Source organism: Myotis daubentonii, chromosome 2, assembly GCF_963259705.1.
Source record: "Myotis daubentonii chromosome 2, mMyoDau2.1, whole genome shotgun sequence".
Lineage (NCBI taxonomy): Eukaryota > Metazoa > Chordata > Mammalia > Chiroptera > Vespertilionidae > Myotis > Myotis daubentonii.
In genome coordinates, this window is record NC_081841.1 from 51,353,733 (window position 1) to 51,372,808 (window position 19,076).

At 43.0% G+C, this 19,076-nt stretch overlaps 1 protein-coding gene across 5 annotated transcripts in view; it reads left to right on the forward strand.

Moving 5' to 3' along the window:
* DIP2B (disco interacting protein 2 homolog B) overlaps window positions 1–13,227 on the forward strand; it is a 236,315-nt gene extending 223,088 nt beyond the window's left edge. For all 5 annotated transcript variants that reach the window (XM_059682884.1, XM_059682885.1, XM_059682887.1 and 2 more), the window contains 6 exons: window positions 363–424; window positions 1,305–1,362; window positions 3,797–3,871; window positions 4,986–5,163; window positions 6,860–6,983; window positions 9,212–13,227. In XM_059682884.1, coding sequence (XP_059538867.1) covers window positions 363–424; window positions 1,305–1,362; window positions 3,797–3,871; window positions 4,986–5,163; window positions 6,860–6,983; window positions 9,212–9,464 — 750 coding nt within the window. In that variant the 3' untranslated portion in view covers window positions 9,465–13,227. The remainder of the gene's footprint in view (window positions 1–362; window positions 425–1,304; window positions 1,363–3,796; window positions 3,872–4,985; window positions 5,164–6,859; window positions 6,984–9,211) is intronic.
* Window positions 13,228–19,076: the final 5,849 nt, after the last annotated feature.

The following is a 19,076-nucleotide window of genomic DNA, read 5'->3' on the forward strand; positions in this document are numbered from 1 at the left end:
AGGTCGATGCTCAACCACTGAGCCACACAGGCCAGGCAGTCGTCCCTGCCTTAAAGTCCAGGGATGAGGACCGGCCTTCGCCTGGTAACTTTTTAGTGCTTCTCTTGCCTCTGTGAGAAGGCCCCTGGCCCACTCTCCCGAGGGAGGAGAAGAGAAACATGAGGACAAAGCCAGGCCAGGCGCCTCTTCTAGGCACTGACTACACCCTGCCGCATCTGGTTGAAGAGGGTGAGCTTTCAAAATAGAGTTTGCATTTTTATGTATATGTCTAACTTACTTCTTTCTTTATTTAAATATATGAAATGTGGAAACATAGTAATTTAAATTTTAAATAAACCATGCATTGATTTATTTTTCTTTAGGGAACCTCAGGGCCTGATCCAACTACTGTGTATGTAGATCTGAAATCATTAAGACATGACAGGTACAGTAGATTTATTTTGATCATTTCTTATTAGAGTTCCTAAACATAAAAAGTTCTGAGCCTCAAGAAAGCCAGCCCCTTCCTCATCCTTTGTTTGTATCTTCCAGGGGGCATGGAAAGAGGGAAATAATTTTCATTATTAATACCTGAAAAATTTTTACGTTTATAAGAAGAAAAGTTTAATTCTCACAGTTTCTGCACTATTCTTTAATATTAAGATGTAATACTTAGTTCCTGCCTGTGTAAAAGCATTTTGATATAAATTAAACCAAAATGGGTAGACTCTTCCCTCTGAAAGTTTAAAAATAAAAGATGGGACAGACAAGATAAATGAGGCGGAGTAGGGTTTTTGAAACAATACTTTATCTGAGCCCCAGGAGTAAAAGCCTTTCCCCTCATCAACTTAGAAAGGAATTTTAACTGTATCCCAAGGTGAGCCTGGCCCCGGGCTCTGTGACCTTTTCCCAAGTCCCACTGACATCAGCTGTGTTCACCGGGGTGCCCGTGGCACTGGCCCCGCCTGCACAGGTAGTGCATTTCACGAGTTCCGTGTCTCTCAGCCTGGGGGATTCGCCCTCCAGAGGACTTTTGACAGTGTCGAGATATTTTTGGTTGTCACAACAAGTGGGCTGCTGCTGACATCTAGTGGGTAGAGGACTGGGATGTTGCTAACCATTCTACAAAGCACAGGATAGCCCCTCACAAAAAATTGTAACAAAACATTATCGGACCCAAAATGTCAGTAATGCCAAGTTTGAGAACCTGCTCTAGCATAAGAAGGAGAGACAATTAGTCTTGGGAAGGCACTATACAGTTATAGTTGACATGGTGCAATCACTTGTGAAAAGGCTTATGTATAGTAAATATCGTTCTTCTACAGGGTTCGTCTTGTGGAACGGGGTGCCCCCCAGAGTTTGCTCCTCTCAGAGTCTGGAAAGGTAATTTGTTTTGTTAACCATTGGGAAGGTGGTCTCTGTGGAGAAGTGGTTCATTTTTAAAGAAACCTGAAGCCATTTAACATATTAATACCCAGGGCAAAACTTAACTGAAATCTGGAGATAACTCAACAATTTCAATTGAGCCAATACTTTTAAATTCATATGGATACATAAGAAGAGTACTCCATTTCAATTTTCTTAATTTCCATAGATTTTTAAAAATCTGACATGTTAATTCTTATTTGACAAACCAACAAAATTTAATGTTCATTTATTCAAGGTAGAGAGATGAACAAGAGCCAGTTCTATCTTTATAAGTGTTACAAGGAGAAAAATAGATGGCAGATAGGGGAGGGGTGTGGTTTAAGATTAGGGAAGATATGTATATATTTATTTTTGTAGTTCAAAGAGAAACCAAAATGGGGAAGAGATTAAAAATATTGGAGTGATTATCTATGGGGATAAGATTTAGATTAGAATGAGGCTTTAAATGTTCAAGGAGAGATTTCATTATTATCTTAGTTCATTTAGGCTGCTGTAACAATACCAGAGACTGGGTGGCTTATCAACAACATAAACTTACTTCTCATGGTTGTAGAGGCTGTGAAATCCAAGATCAAGGCACCAGCAGATTCTGGCAAGGGATTTCTGGCTCTTAGATGGCCGTCTTGTCACTGCGTCCTCACCTGGCAGAAGAGGCGAGGGAAATCTCTGGGTCTCTTTCATAAGTTCACTAATCCCCTCCATGAGGGTTTTGCCCTCCTGACTTAGTCATCGCCCAAAGTCACCTCCTAATACCATCACAGTGGGGATTAGTGGGTTTTTTTTTAATCCTCACCCAAAGATATTTTTCCATTGATTTTAGTGAGGTTGACGAGAGAGGGAAAGACAGGGAGAATATCGATGTTAGAGAAACGCATCGATTTGTTGCCTCCTGCATGAGCCCTGACCAGGGCCCGAGCCCAGGAGGAGCCTGCAACCGAGGTCCATGCCCTTGACCAGAATCAAACCCGGGACCGTTCGGTGCACAGGCCGACACTTTATCCACTGAACCAAACTGACGAGGGCTATAGTTTTATTTTTTTAATTGAATTTATTAGGGTGACATTGGTTAATAAAATTATATAGGTTTCAGATATACAACTTTACAATACATCATCTGTATATTGTATTGTGTGTTTACCACCCAAGCAGTCTATATCGGTTTTAAACAACTTACTCAGGGTGATGAAACATCAGCATAAGCTTTCAAGTTTCTTCTCCCTTTGAAGAGATGTGATGATGCCCCAGAATCCCTTCTAGGAATTCTGGAAGGCAGAGGAGAAAATTGGGGGAAAGAGGGAAGCTGTCCAGCCTATCCAGTGGTAGATCAACCCCACGGAGAACTACCTCCAGTTTCCCTCTTCTCTTTAAACTCTTCGAAGTGGGCTTAGGTTGGTCCTATCATCTTGTCAAATCTTCATCTGCCTCAGCTAGCAGTGGGTGCCTCAGGAGCTGTATCACGGTGCCTGGCCCTGCCTCTTCCTTCCTGGAGGTTTTAGATGTACGAGCCCAGATAATCATTGTAGGGCTTCTCAGGTAACTGCATTATCCAGAAACCCAAGATGAAAACGGAGGCTTAAGAGACAGAATGCAGGTGACCAGAGAGGCCCTGAGCCATCCTCTCGGCCAGCACCTGCTGCTTCCTCCTCCCTGTTGAGGGAGGTCCTGGGCACTCGAGTGTCTTTCTAGTCTCCTGCGAAACTGCTCCCTTCCTCTGTCTCTCTCCAGGCCCCTCAACTCTAGCACTCACTGTGGACCCGAGTGCAGTCTTGCAGGCAGCCCCTCACTGCTGCCCTTCCTGCTTTAAGGGGTTTAGTGCCACCATCCAGTGAACAAGATAGATGTGGGAAAGGACAGTTATAGGTTTAGTCTACAAATTCTTTTTGTTTCGTTTCGTTTTATTGTTGTTGCTAATTCTCACTTGAGGATATTTTTCCCATTGACTTCTAGAGGAAGGTAGGAGCAAGGGAGATAGAGAGAAACATTGATGTGAGAGAGACATATCGATTGGCTCCTTCCCGCATGCCCTCTGACTGGGGTGGGGATTGAACCTGCAGCCCAGGTTTGTGCCTTGATGGGGAATGACCTCTCAACCCTTCGTGCTCGCAGGAGGACACTCTAACCACTGAGCAACACAGGCCAGGGCCGTCTATAAATTCCTAACATCATTCTGATCGGCAGTTCCTCATCCCTTTGAAGGAAGTAGACTGGTTGGTTCTTTGGTTTCTTTTTGAGGATGAACCTTATTGTACCTCTGGTCTCCACTGAGGACGATTCTGTGAGCACCATCTCAGTTAGCTCCTGCCTTTGCGCACTCCTCACCTCACTAGAGGAAGGGAGAGCAGGTCATTAGATTTTAACTGAGTCTTTGTGTATTCCCTTTGATTCTTAGATTTTACCTGGAGTGAAAGTGGTTATTGTTAATCCCGAGACCAAAGGGCCTGTTGGAGACTCTCACCTTGGAGAGGTAGGTGTACCTTTCACCTTTACTCTGAAAGTCAGCAGAGAACAACTTTAGGGTTCATATTTCAAAGTGTGGATGTGCTTTTCCCCCATTGGGGATTTTCATCTTTTAAAAGAGTCTTAATCTTCCTCAGTAAAACACAAGACTGAAATGGACAGAAGAGGAAGATTGAGACCAGGATGGAGAGAAGATTTAGGCACTCAAACTAGAACTCGTCCCAGATTTGTCCACTGATAATCCCTCAGTTGAAAAGGAAAATGGGCAAATCCTACCTCCTCCACCTATTGAAGGAGCCATAAAGATTAAATTTCAAAAATTCATGCAAATTTTATATTCTATCCCAAAATGTGTTTATTTTTGTATTAGTATTAAAATGTTTTTAAAGTCTTAATTTTTCTTCCCCCAAATCTTTGAGGGACACCGTTTCATCCCATAGCGTACTGGGAGGAGTGTTGTAGGTACAGGAGCCAGGTGACCTGGGCTCTACCACTTAGCAGCTTCTCAATATTGGGCAAGTTACTTAATCTCTCTGGGCCTCAGTCTCCTCATCCATCGATAATATTTGCACCTATGTAGTAGAATTGTGTGACAGTTACATGCATTAATACCTGTATCTGTAATGCACATAGAATGGCGCCTGTTTAGTGTTACCAACCATTTTTAGTTATTGGTTGTTTATGTGGTAAATTCAGATACCCTGGATTGTTTCCTTGAGGGCTCTATACCTTATTTCAGAAGCACAGGAATGACACCTTTGTGAGACTCTGGAAGAGGCTGAGAAATGAGCCAGGGAGGCAGTGTAGTGTTGTGGTTAAGAGCATGGCCTCTGCCACTCAGACTTGGGTGTGAGTCTCCTAGTTTCCACATTTTAGGCACGTTACTTAACCCCTTGTTTTTTCATTTGTAAAATGGGAATAACAATAGTGTGAACTATATTGTCATGTCATGTGGCAGGAATGAATGAGATAAAGCATATAAAGCACTTATCTCACTGAATACTTGAAATGTCAGCTGCCTTTATTGCAGTTGTGCTGTTGCTACTAATATAAAAATGAGATTAAAAAACTAGTCACAATATGTGTTCTTGGGAAATGTGACCAGTGCCCTTTTCTTGTAGATTTGGGTAAACAGTCCCCATACGGCCAGTGGCTATTACACCATCTACGATAGTGAGACTCTTCAAGCTGATCATTTCAACACTCGCCTCAGCTTTGGGGATGCTGCTCAGACACTGTGGGCGCGGACAGGATACCTTGGTTTTGTCCGCCGAACTGAGCTCACAGCGGCCACTGGAGGTATGCATCTCCCACGCCAGCTCCTCCCCTTCATCCTGCTTTGCATTTCAGCCAGGCGCACTGGCTGGCCTTCCTCAGCCAGCTCTGCATTGTGTGTGTGTATTTAACTATTCCCTCCTACAACTCCTTAATCCATGTGTGAATCCATCTGCATATAAAGTAAGACTTTGCCCCTGAAAAGCACCTGGGAGGTAAGCACCCAGGGTCCCACCTCAGCACCCCTGAACTGTGGGTCAGCGCAGCCTCAGTCCTGCAGGTGTGCCTGATGAGCAGTGAAAGGCAGAACACAGACCCTAAGCCCTTAGGGCAGGTATTTCACCTTTTAGGTCTTCTGTTCTCGTGTACCAGCCCTAATCCCTGACAGGGAATCAGTGCAGAGGAGCCATCTGCAGCAGTGCTCCTCTGTCCCTTTAGTGTCGCATGTTGGACTGAAGAATGCTTGGCAAGACTCTGGTATAAGCAGTCCCCCAGCCATCCTCTGCCCAGCCCATTGTCATGGCTTCACTGCTGCCTTCAACCTATGTTCCTGGTGGCATGAATAGGCATTTAGGTGCCCAGAGCAGTGCCTGGCACACAGAATGCACTCACTAGTAATATAGATACAGATTACAACCCTATCAATAACCAGAACTAGTCTCTCCACATTCTCTAATCCTACTCCTTATATTTGGACTCCTTGAAGATGTCTAGACACAATGACACATGCTCATTTCTTCTTCATCTCCAATCCTCACTTCCCTCCATTCTCCCCTCCCCCAGCCATCATCGGTCAATTCCTACTTATCCTTAACAGCCCAGCCCAGCTTCGGCTCTTCTAGGTTTTCCTTGAACCTATGAGCAGAGCTTAGGTGTATCCTCTGTTCCCTATGCCTTGTGCACACTCCTGTCACTGGCTCACTGCGTTACAATGGAACGCCCGTTTGTGTGTCTATTTCTCCAGTAGATAGTATCCAAAGCAGGAATTGTTTTGTCATCTTTGTCTCCCCAGCACTTGGTACAATTCCTGGTACAGGTGGTAGTAGTAGTAATAATAATAGCTAATTTTTTAGCACTTACAATGTACCAGGCATCATATAAACTACCTTGCATGGATTATCTCATTTAATCCTAATAACAGCCATGTTTTGTTTTGTTTTGTTTTGATAATCCTCTCCCAAGGATTTGTTTTCATTGATTTTATTTTAATATGTTTTTAATGATTTTTTTAGAGAGAGGGGAAGGGCAGGAGAGAAACATCAATGAGAGAGAAACATTAATCAGTTGCCTCCCGTATGTGCCCTGACCAGAGATTGAATCCACCACCCTTGGGTGCACGGGTTGACACTCAAACCAAAAGAGCTACACTGGCCAGGGCACAGACATGTTTTGTTTTTTTAATTTATTTTCTTTATTGATTAAGGTATTACATATGTGTCCTGACCCCCCCCCCCCCATGCCCTCAGCCCCCTGGGGTCTGTGTCCGTTGATCAGGCCTATATGCATGCATACAGGTCCTGTGGTTGGTCTCCACAGCCATGTTTTCATCTTGTCTCGCAGGGGGCGAAGCAGGTCCCCGAGGCTTGACTAATTTGCCCAGTTACACAGCGAGTGATGTAGCCACCTGACAGGGCAGGCAGTCTGAACTCTGCTCTTAACCCTAATACTGTGTTGTACTCAAAATGTGTCTGATAAACCAAATTCTCTTTTTCTTTGTCAGAGCGTCATGATGCGTTATATGTGGTGGGAGCTCTGGATGAAACGCTGGAGCTGAGAGGATTACGATACCACCCAATCGATATTGAGACCTCAGTGTCTCGGATCCACAGGAGCATTGCCGAATGGTAAGCCCCACCCCCGAATAGGCTTCCCACCTCCGCTGTAGTATCGAGGAAAACTTAGTCAGCTGAATGCACCACATACCACCTACAGACATAGCACTGAGGGGGCCTAAGAGAATAAGCAGACTGACTCTGTCTTCTGTGCCATCTGCTCTGGCAGATGCGGCCATGGAGACCTGAGACCGGCTCAGAGGACCATCAAAGTCGAGTCCTCTTTGATGATAGACTTCCTGCCTCTAGAGCAGCGGTTCTCAACCTTCCTAATGCCGCGACCCTTTAATACAGTTCCTCATGTTGTGGTGACCCCCAATGTCATTGTTACAAATTGAACATAATTAAAGCATAGTGATTAATCACAAAAACAATATGTAATTATATATGTGTTTTCCGATGGTCTTAGGCGACCCCTGTGAAAGGGTCATTCGACCCCCAAAGGGGTCGCGGCCCACAGGTTGAGAACCGCTGCTCTAGAGTCAGAGTAGAATGGTGGACAGGACCAAGAGCTTAAAGGCCTTGCTCTCCCACTTAGGCTGCTTCCCCCATCTGTAAGATACTTTCTCCGTCACTTCCTGATTATTGGGAGGATCCAATGAGAATGTGCTTTTAAATTGTTAAATGGTAAGCAGATGAAAGGATCATTACTTTTATATGGTCTAATTTCCCTCTCAGTGTAGGAAATCCCCCTACATTATCCCTGATAAGGGATCATCCAACCTCACATTGACTTAAAATTTCTTAAAATTAAAACCTTGTAGTTTTTTTCATATTGGCTTTTATTCTGGATTAACAATACAGAATCCACCCAATTTCTTTTCTCTACATATTTATCAATGTGTCCTCACTCGTTTTTTGTTTTTTTTCTTTTTCCCCTTGCTAAAAGGCCACAACGCTTTTAAAAGCTGCTCATGCTTTCCAGATGCTTCTGTGTCTCAAAATGTTCTCACTTTGGTCAGAGTCTCTCCCCAGACCTGAATAATGTCCATGAGGTGTAAGAAAATGCAGAGAAGCTGGGTGCCGTGTTAACCCTCTAATTTTAGACAGTTGACTATAAAAAAAAATTAATTGATTTGAGAGAGAGAGAAAGAGAGAGAGAGGAAAGAGTGGGGAGAGTGAAAGAGAAACACCGATTTGTTGTTCCACTTATTTATGCATTCATTGGTTGCTTCTTTTTTTAAATATATTTTTATTGACTTCAGAGAGGAGGGGAGAGGGGAAAAGAGATAGAAACATCAATGATGAAAGAGAATCACTGATCAGCTGCCTCCTGTATGTTCCCTGCTGGGGATCAAGCCCACAACCTGGTCATATTTCCCAACCGGAAATCGAACCGTGACCTCCGGGTTCATAGGTCAGTGCTCAACCACTGAGCCACACCAGCGGGGCCATTGGTTGCTTCTTGTATGTGCTATGATGGGGGATCAAACCCAAAACCTTGGCATATGCTCTAACCACTTGAGATACCCAGCCTGGTTGACATTCCACTTTTAATGCAGTCAGATATTGTGAACATTTTACTTTAATGATTGGACTCTGTGTATTAAAGCAGTTTAACATTGCATATCACAAGTCAGGTCATAACCTCTAACCCAGCAATCCCACTCAATGAAAAGCAACTTTCTACCTCATGGCACTTCTATGGCCTAAGAGGAGACACACTTGTGTGGGGCACTCAGCTCAGAGGAAGCCGAGTCGACTCCCTTCCTGTTGGGTATAAGAATATTATCTTAGTCCAAGTTCTTACACTGCAAATAACAGAAACTTTTCAAAAAATAAAACAAAAACTTAAGCAAAAGAGAAAGTTAATGGAAAGAATACCTGCCTATCTCAGAGGTTCCTAAACATTTCTAACTCACTCCTGTTCTCAGGAAAGGTAGGGACAAGGCCATCGGGAACCACTGTCCTCTTACTCGCTAGAGCCGTGTGGACATCTACTTCATTCGCTCTTCTCCCTGAAGAGCCATTCTCTGATTCTCTGCGCGTGTGGCTACCCCAGAACTTTCAAGTCCACGTGTCCCCAGTTCAGGTGACAAGCTAACAACTTTCAATCCCAGTTCCAAACTCCCAAGAGATTTCGGATGGCTCAGCTAATCAGCTGTAATCGTAGGGGATGTGGCTGCTGAGAGAGAAGGCAGTTCTCAGGGAAACGGGGCTAAGTCTTGGGTAGATGGCTGTACAAGATGACTGATAAATAAATGTACTGACATCTAAAATGAATGCCATTGAAATTTCAGTGCTGTCTTCACGTGGACCAACCTGCTTGTGGTGGTTGTGGAACTGTGTGGCTCTGAACAGGAAGCTCTAGATCTGGTTCCTTTAGTGACAAATGTGGTTCTGGAGGAGCATTACCTCATCGTCGGCGTCGTGGTTGTGGTGGACCCAGGCGTCATCCCCATCAACTCCCGAGGAGAGAAGCAAAGGATGCACCTCCGCGACAGCTTCCTCGCTGACCAGTTGGACCCCATCTACGTGGCCTATAACATGTAACCAGCCTGCGGAGAGTACCGGGGCCTCCTGGGAGCCACAAGGACCAAAGCCCGGTGACAGGAGCAAGCTTTCAAATGACGTAAAATAAGCTGAGATGGCTACACTGTATCCTTCATCTCATCCTGTGGGATTCTGCAATCACACGACACACAGAAAAGGGGAATTCTGTGATGGCAAATGAAAAAAATGTTAACAGTCATGAGCTTTGACATAGCGTGAGCAGCACGTTACTAAAGCAATTACATGCATGTTGCATATTTTTCATCTGTTGTATATACTTGTATTTTTATCTAATGCCATTTTAGAATTTTGTAAGGGAGTTTAATGAATTCACATAAGGGGGTAGTCTGAGGTCCCAGTTCCCCGCTCTGTACTGTATTTTGCCTTTTACCATAACTAGACATTCTGCGGGTTCTGTTAACATGGAACTACTCATCTTACTGCAGTCGCCTCATAAGCAAATTGGATAACTCACTGAATATGAAAATTATACATATAATCCTTGACTGTAAAACATTTTGACCATTGTTTTGAACATGTAAATAAGAATACACATAATTTAGCTTTAAAAAGTGAAGACCGGCGTGTATAGTTACAGCCACCAGAGTAGAAACATTTCTACTTTGAGAGAATTTCAGACACACTCTTAATGCGGTGTAGCTGAATAGGTAACTAAAAAAATGCAGATTGTTTGCAGATTTCGCTGCACATTGTACTATGTCTCTATTGGCTGGTGTATTTTATAAACTAAAGCTGCCTATGTTTGTTTTTAAAGTTTGCATTCCCAGAATCAGCTTTAAGCTTTTAAGAATTCAACCTGTTTCTACAAGCTGAAAAAGCTCAGTTTAAAAATCAAAATGTTATGAAAAAGCTCAGATTCATTCAATCCCACCCTATTCTAAGGAACCACAATAACTCACTTTGGCCCCCAGTGTTGAAACTGTGTTTCAAATTAAGAGTGACTACATAAGAATTTAGAATTTCCTCTTTTCCAGGTTCAGTGTAAACTGTGTCTACAGTTTATACATACAGCTTCTCTTTTCTGAAAGCTGACGTGTCCTCTGTTCTCCCAGTTCATGAGGGCCAGGATTTTAAGAACAAGCATGATAGGCTGGGAAGACAGTGGGACCAAAGTCACGTGAAACCGTAAGGCCACATAACTATACATCTCAAAACTGACCCGTTTGACTTGCCAAAATAGCCAGGCTTATGCTGAGATAGGGGAAGTTTGATGTATGCAAGGAACTCTTTTGAAATAACTGTGGTGCCCAGGCCAAGCAGACTGAGCTTGGGACTGAGTGTGGCCTCCGGCTCAGTTTCTTTCTTTGGTCTGATAATTCATGTATTTGAATATAGTTGAATTTATTTTTTTCTTACAGAAATATTTTTAAAAATTAAAAAAAAAATCAAAGTGAACAGAGTTAACATGTTAAATCAGAATGGTTCTCTTTGACCCACTCTGGTCTATTGTGTAAATATTTATTTAGACTATTTTAATAATACATATTATTTACCCCACTGTAACATCATGTAAACTAAATACGTTTTTAAACAATTTTTAAGACTTGTAATTACCCTGAAAATAAGGTTTGTAATGCAAAGGCCAGACCCTTCGCTGTGGCAGCATTCTTAGAGGCTGCCCTTACAGTCTGTGACTCAAAGCCACTTTATGAATCCCTTTTACATAATCCTCCTTCTCTCCCAACCCATTCTCCACGAGGGCAGACCTCAAGGCATTTACCAGTTCCAGATCTCTTTTCCAACATTTTGGATGAAATGAATGCATACATGATGAGAGAGGTTCTAGGACGTACGGAAACGAAGCGCTGACACTGGGCCAAGAGGTCCCGGCGACTAGCAGCAGTTGGTTTGGCAGGGAAAACGGCCTGCTCTCCTGGAAAGTCATTTTCTGAAAACCCTTCTTACTGATTCACTGAACAAAAACAAGGGACCCTGAGAAGTAAATAGTAAGTTCTAAGAAAAAAATATAGACAGAGTCTATTCTGTGGGTTGGATTATTCTTTACTGCACAAGTTAGGGTGTCTGCTAGAAGTATCATGTGAGCCACATCTGCCATTGTAAATTTTCTAGTAATCACATTTTAAGAACTAAAAAAGAAACATGTGAAATTGTCTTAATATGTTTTATTTAACCCAATATATAAAAAAATATTACCATGCAATGTGAAATCAAAGAAGTACTGAGATGTTTTACTTTTTTCTCCTATTAACTTTCAAATTCAATATTGTTAAGCACATCTCTGTTCAGACTAACCATATTTCAAGTTTTCAGTAGCCACATGTGGGGAATGGCTATGATGTTGGACAGTGCAGATCTATACTCATTACTTCAAAAAACATAATCTATTAATCTCAAAATGTGGCCAATTCCCAGTTACTTAGGGGCCAGTTAGCTAGTTTTATAGTTCCTAAGGCTTCTGCTTCATCTTTAGTTTTTGCTTTCTGCCTTGTGGCTGCTTTACTGATCTTTTGCATATCCCTCAAAAGCCAGAGTGTGCCTGATGAGGAAAGACAGCTGAGACGTGTTTTGGGAGCTTCATCAGTGGCCCTGGTAAAGTACCTCTGGAAGGGAGAGAGTCCAGTCACTAGCTTAGAGGTTTGTGCTCAGTCTGTTGCGGACTTGGATAAGAAAACTTTCTCTTGATGACACAGTGCTCTTTGCTCTTTCCACAGTAAGTAGCACCTTTGTGGTAAAACTGACTCTTAAGGCAGCCCCAAAAGGCCATTATTGATAGTAAGAGCCTTGCCAAAACTCTGGAATACGTTGTCTAGGTTTTTATGCTGTGAAAAAGAGAACTAAATTAATAGCAAGCCCCCCTTTCATCTAAGAGCAATCTACTCATGTGAAAGTTTTTGGACCCCGTTTCTGCCTCTCAGCAGAAGTAACTGAGGTAGAGCAGGAAAGGGGCTGCCTCAGGAGAAATCTAGGCCCTCCGGCCTCTTAGAGCTATTCATGTGCCATCTGCTGCATCAGTGAGACCCCGGGGAGGACCAGCATGCTCATGGGCACCCGTGAATCCAGTCTGCACCTTCTCCTCATAAAGGCCCACCTACCCCAGGACCAAGTCCTTTCCTTAGGAAGCTGTGCTGCCTCAGGCTGTGTAGGGACCATTGCCTACTTATAGGTCCTGTGTGTTTCCTTTAGTCCCTGGGCAATGCTTGCTTAATGCTTTTGTTGAATCAACAAAGGGCCTGAGGCCTTCGGTTTTTTATTAAGGTCTCTGCCCCAGGCATGGTGCTCAATATCTTGGCCAAATAAATTACTTTCTTAAATATCCAGGAATCTTTTAGACTAAAGCTAATGAGGAGTTACCACCTCACCCTCAAACTCCAACGTGATCTATGCCTTAGTGTTGTTTTTGTTGTCTGCTTTGATGTAAAAGCAAGAGTATTTGGAACAAGAGGCTGCAGTACTCCAAATACACAATAGGCCTTTTCATTATCATTCATACATTTCTGGTTTAGGTGTATGTAGATGGCCATGCTATTTGTCCAGAGGAAGAGAGTGTAAAGAGATAAGAATACTTTTTTTAGTCCTAAATGCCATTTTGTTTACTTTCTGTCAAAATATTTACCAGTGTCAAATTCAAACTATAGTACTGTGTAATTATGTATAAAGTTTTTTTATTTATTTGAAATTAGACTAGATATACATTTTTAAATTTAACATCTGGCTGGACAGTGTTCTATTAACTCATTGAATGTGTTTTCTTTGTCTTGTGTTAATAAATATTGATGCCTGATTGTGTTTAATGCTTTACACATTGGGAGAATTGATAAATTATAATTTATAAATTTTAAATCTAACATCACGTGGTAATACCCAAAGATAGAGTGATCTAAGAAAGTAAACACAGAGATCATAACACATTAGTGCTATAAAAGGAGGCCAGATAAAGAAGCAGTAGAGTCATTTTTAAAACTAAAAAGCCTTTTGTTAGTAACAATTATAGCTTAGTTTTCCTCCTACTCATGTGGCATCTGCTAGTTTTAAACTTCTGATTGTCAGTTTTAATATTTTTCTAATGTGTGATTGGGCTGGACTTCATCTTTCCTTAAAGTAATACTTAATTTGTTCTTCCATTTCTTGGTTTCAAGAAACTTGATGGGAGCCCATCAAATTTTGCACGTTCTCAGACACTAAAACTGGTCTTTGAATTATGGTCCAAGCTATTTAGGCAGCTGAGAACATTTTTTCATTTAACACATGTTTATTGAGTGCCTATTCACTAGGCACAAGGCACTGTAATAAGAGCTGAAGCTAGAAAGAAAAATATCAAGTCACTGCCCTCAAGGAAATACAGGAAAACTAATAATAGGGTAATATGCAAATTGGTCAGGACGCTGTCACAGTAATGACCAAACAGCAGGCTGTGTGTGCAGCAGGTGGGCGGGGACTTGCAGTGTTGGGGACACGATGGTGGCAGCAGTGAGGGGCAGGGGAGGCAGGGCCTGATGGAGGGTGGCCTGTACTCCCCACATGATGGTGGTGGCTGTGAACACTCCCGATGGCCACTGCCACTTGCCCAGCGCTGGTCTGGGGCTCCACCCAGCCTGCCCCTTCTCACAGTCCAGAAGCCCTCAGGGAAGCGGGCCTAAGCCATCAGTAGAACATCCCCTGAGGGCTTCCGGACTGTGAGAAGGGGCAGGCTGGGCTTAGGGACTCCCCCCCACACACACACACACTGCACAAATTTTGTGCACCAGGCCTCTAGTAGTGGTTCTCAACCTTGGCTGCGCATTAGAATCACCTGGGAAACTTTTTAAAATCCTGATTTCTGGGCCTCATCCTCTGGAAATTTTGTTTCTTTGTTACTAATGTTGTGGCCCCACCCCATAACAAAGAAAGAATTTCTGGAGGATGAGGCCCAGAAATCAGGATTTTAAAAAGATTCCCAGGTGATTCTAATGTGCAGCCAAGGTTGAGAGCCACTGCTCCAGTATAATATAATTAAGGGCTACAATGTCAAATTCAAACTATAGTACTGTGAGGTGGACTGTCCAAACAGGTAGAATAGGCACCTGACCCAACGATGAGGGACAATAGTGAGGAATACATGCTGGAGAAGGTAACGTCTGAACTGAGTTTTGAAGCATGAAACAGCCAGATAAGATCAAGACAACAGGGGGAAGGTGGAGTTGCATGTTCTGGTGACTGCAGTTTGTTATTAGGTTATAGGGTTTGAAGGGAGAAAAGTAAACGATAGTGAGAGGCTTAAGCTAAAAATAGATCACTAACGGTATTATATATCACGCTAAGGACTTTGGACTGTTATGCAGGAGGCCAAAAAGAGCCAATGAGAAATTTATAGCAAGGGAATAGACGCTCAGATTATCCTGACAGTCATATAATAAATAGTGTGGGCAGGGAAAAGAAGTTAAAATCGGAGGCCTTTGCAATAACTGCAGTGGTAAAGCACTGCACTTCAACCAAGGTAGTGACAGGATGGAGACGAGAGACAATGCTTGCAAATTTAAGGGGCTGTAAGATTTCAACTACTGAGTATTCATGGTAAGGAAGGAGGAATTCAAAATAACTCCTAGGCTTTGACTTGGGGAGTTAGGTAGATGTAGGACCGTTTACCAAGAGGAACAAAAAAATAGATTTGGGAAAGAAGATGCTGTGTTCCATTTTGGTCATGTTTATTTGAGATGCTATAAAACATGCAAGTGAAAAGATGTCCAACAATTAGCTAAATATTTAGATTTCTGCCTTAGGAGAACTCGAGTCAACAACTAGATACTTGGGAGACTTCCTTGTAAAAGTGGTAGTTGAAGCCATGAAAGTGAAAGATAGTACCAAGGAAAATCATGTAAAGTGAAAAAAGGATCACTAATGGGAGTCACGGGGAACACCACCAGTATTTAAAGGTGGGTAGGGAAAGAGTCCACAAAAGGGAGAAGGAATAACTGGAGAGAGAGGAGCAAAAAAATAAGCATGGGCATAGAAATGACAGGAAGTGTTTTAAAGAGGAGGAGAGGGATCGGTGATGCCAAAGGCTCCAATGAAGCGCAGTCACATGGGGACTAGACAAGCATCTGGCATCTGGACACTCGTTACCTTGGTCAGAGTGGTTTCAGCTGCAGTTAAGGGAGAAGACAGAAAACTGGTAAAGGCGAGGAGTGATGGTAGGTGTGACTAAAAGGAGGCTACGTTTCCGGAAGCTCTATCTGTCCACAGGAAGGAAACAGACGGCATCATAGTTAAAAGAGGTTGTAAAACTGAGAGAGGTTATTAAAAAATGGAAGAAATAAAATACTCCTGCCCTACCTGGTTTGGCTCAGTGGATAAGAGTGTCAGCCTTCGGACTGAAGGGTCCCGGGTTTGATTCTGGTCAAGGGCACATGCGGGCTCAGGCTGCGGGCTCAATCCCCAGTAGGGGGTGTGCAGGAGGCAGCTGATGAATGATTCTCATCATTGATGTTTCTGCCTCTCCCTCTCCCTCCCTCTCTGAAATCAATAAAAATCTATTTTTAAAAAATATTCCTGTGTTGGGGAAAAAGCCAGTAGAGTTTCCAAATATAACAGTAAGTGGTAACAGACAAAGCAAGGGCACTGAGGAAGCAGAAGGGGTAAGGATCCAGAGAACAGGTGGAAGGATTCCTTTGAAGAAAGGAAGCACGTTTTGTCAAATAAAACTATGTAGAGGCAAGATGCTAATAGTAGGTAGTTGGTAGAGGCCCAGCTAATGACCTCATTCACTTCTCTGAATCTCCACTCTCAGTTCACAAAGATACACATTTATTTAGTGCTTAGTCTACCAGGCATGGTTCTGACTTACATGTGTTAAACTCATTCAATCCACAGAACTCTGGGATAGGTAGATATATAATTTCATTAATAACGTTTCTCTCTCCTTAATAGAAAGTCAGAGAGGTGCCACCACTGGCTTGACCAGTTCGTTTGAAAACAACTGCCTTTGGCTCTTGAAAGTTAGATTTGCTTCTCTTTATTTCCTCACTTCTGAAGTTAAAAACCTGTCTATCTGGTTTATAAAACTGTCACTGTTCAGATAGAACAGTGTGCATCACAAGACTTTTTTTCCCCATTTACAGTTGATCTTCGAGTTTCAGAAGAGTGGTAGGTACAGCTTGTGACACTTCCATGAGAAAGAAACAAGGACTGTAGGAATATCTGTGCGTGGCAGTGTTGTACCATATAAAATAGGATTCAGACATTTTACAGATGGAAGAGGAGCTACAGAGGGAGCAACCAATGCACATTTTGTTTTGTTTTTGTTTCTTTCCCATGCAGATGGAAGGTTTCAGTAAAACTTAGTTTATTTTGATGGTAACACTTTTCAATTCCCCATTCTTTTCCTGATTAACATTTGTTAAGTATTCTGTGTTCCAAGGAAGAAACAAACACACACAAAAGAGCAGTAAACAGAACCAGCTTTCCAGCCACTAATGTTCTGGATTCCACTGGACTTTGTTGTTGTTGTTAATCCTCACCCAAGGTTATTTTTCCATTGATTTTTAGAGAAAGTGGGAGAAAGAGAGAGACATCAATTGGTTGCCTCCTGCACTTGCCCCAACCAGGAACGGGGATCGAACCTGTAACCAAGGTACGTGCCCTTGACCAGAATTGAACGTGGGACCCTTCAGTCTGCGGACCCACGCTCTATCCACTGAGCCAAACGAGCTAGAGTGGACGTTTTTGTTTTAGAGAAGAGTAAGGGAGCATAGAGAGAAACATTGATGAGAAAGGAACATCATTGATCGGCTGCCCTCCTGCGCACCCCTACTGGGGATGGAGCCCGCAACCTGGGCATGTGCCCTGACTGGGAATGGAACCAGTGACCTCCCAATGCTCAACCTCTGAGCCACACCAGCCAGGCTCCAATGGATTTTGTTAATCAGGAAAGGTTGATGTCTGAGAACCTCTTCCCCACGCCTTACCTTTATAGGGTACTTTCCTTCCCTATGATATATGATATTTTCTTTAAATAACGCTGGGACATGGGCTGAGCATTGTTTTTCCCAACTTTGATAAGGAGGAGACAAGCTTAGAGCGGCTGGGAGGAAATAATGGCAGCAGAGTAAGTAGAAGCTACACTGATACTCTCCCAGTACCAAACTGGAAATACAACTAAAATACAGAAAAACTGACTGTAGACTGGAGAGAACACTGATAACCGAGGACGGAAAGTGGAGACCACATCGAAACTGGTAGGACATGCGGAAATCTAAAAGGGCTGGCCAGGCTCCCAGAGATAGCAGCTCAAGGTCCAGAGGGATATCTTAACTATGGGGGATTCCCACTGAGAACTCTGGGGTCTAAACCCCAAGCTGGGCTCCCCAGCCCAGAGAACCAGAACTGAGAAAGGTACCCACATAACATCTGGCTGTGAAAAGCAGCAGGGTTGCTGTGTGCTAGCCAGAGATGGCTGGAAATGCAGGCACTCTCTTAAAGGGCCAATGCACAAGATTTTGTGTGCAGCCACTCATCTTGGGCTCTGGCAAAGGGAGGGCAGAGTAGACTGGAGCTGTGTGAGGAGAGTCGGGTTGGAGCTTAGAGGGCAGCCACCCATTTACCTGTGCTGAATCATTTCCTCATCTACGGACAACATCTTTCTCCACAGACCTTTGCTATCCAAACAGTTTTAGCCTGAGGGGAAGGCAGTTGCCCCACCCTATTGGAAGACCTTTGGCCCCACCCTGTGGTCGATACCCTGAGGCTAATCAAGCCTGAATACAATCAGACTGCAGGCAGAGGTAGATCTCTGGAGGCTTTGAATCTTTACCTGATCTCCTTCTGGGCCCGGGGCTAGGAAAAGATGACCCTGGTATACATCTTGGTCCTTTCCAAAGACACCCAGCCCCAGCACAGGGAGCCACAAGCTGTGGATTGCTGATTGCTCCAAGCAGGGTACTCAGGGCCAATCAGAAACAGCATCTGACATTGTCCTGCACTAGACATTGGGAGTCATAACAGAACTACCTAGTACATGAACACAAACCCAAAGAGGCAGCCAAAATGGGGAGACAAAAAAACAAACCCCAAATGAAAAATCCAAAGAAGAACTTGAAGAAGAGCTAAACAAAATGGAGATATATTTATCTGATATAGAGTTCAGAATAATCACGGCAAAGATGCTCAAAGCATGAGAAAAAAATATAGTAATTATGAAGAAAAGACCAGTCAGAAATAAAGAATGGCACAGCACTAATAAAAAACACATTGGAAAGAATACACAGCAGATTAGGGTAAGCCAAGAATCAGATCAGTGAATTAGAAGACAGGGTAGAAAAAAATCACTCAGAGAACCAAGAAGAAAAAACAATTAAAAAAACAGGAAGACAGCTTAATGGAGCTGTGGGACAACATAAAGTGTAACAGTATTTGCACAATAGGAGTCTGAGAAGGAGATGAAAGTGAGCAAGGGATAGAGAACATGTTTTAAGTAATACTGGCAGAAAACTTCCCTAACCTGGTGAAGGAAAAAGTCACACAAGTTCAGGAGGCCCAGAGATTCAAGCAGGCCCACGATCAGATACATCATAATTAAAATGTCAGAAAGACAAAGAGAGAATCTTAAAGGCAGCAAGAAAAAAGCAATTTGTTATATGCAAAGGAGCTCCCATAAGG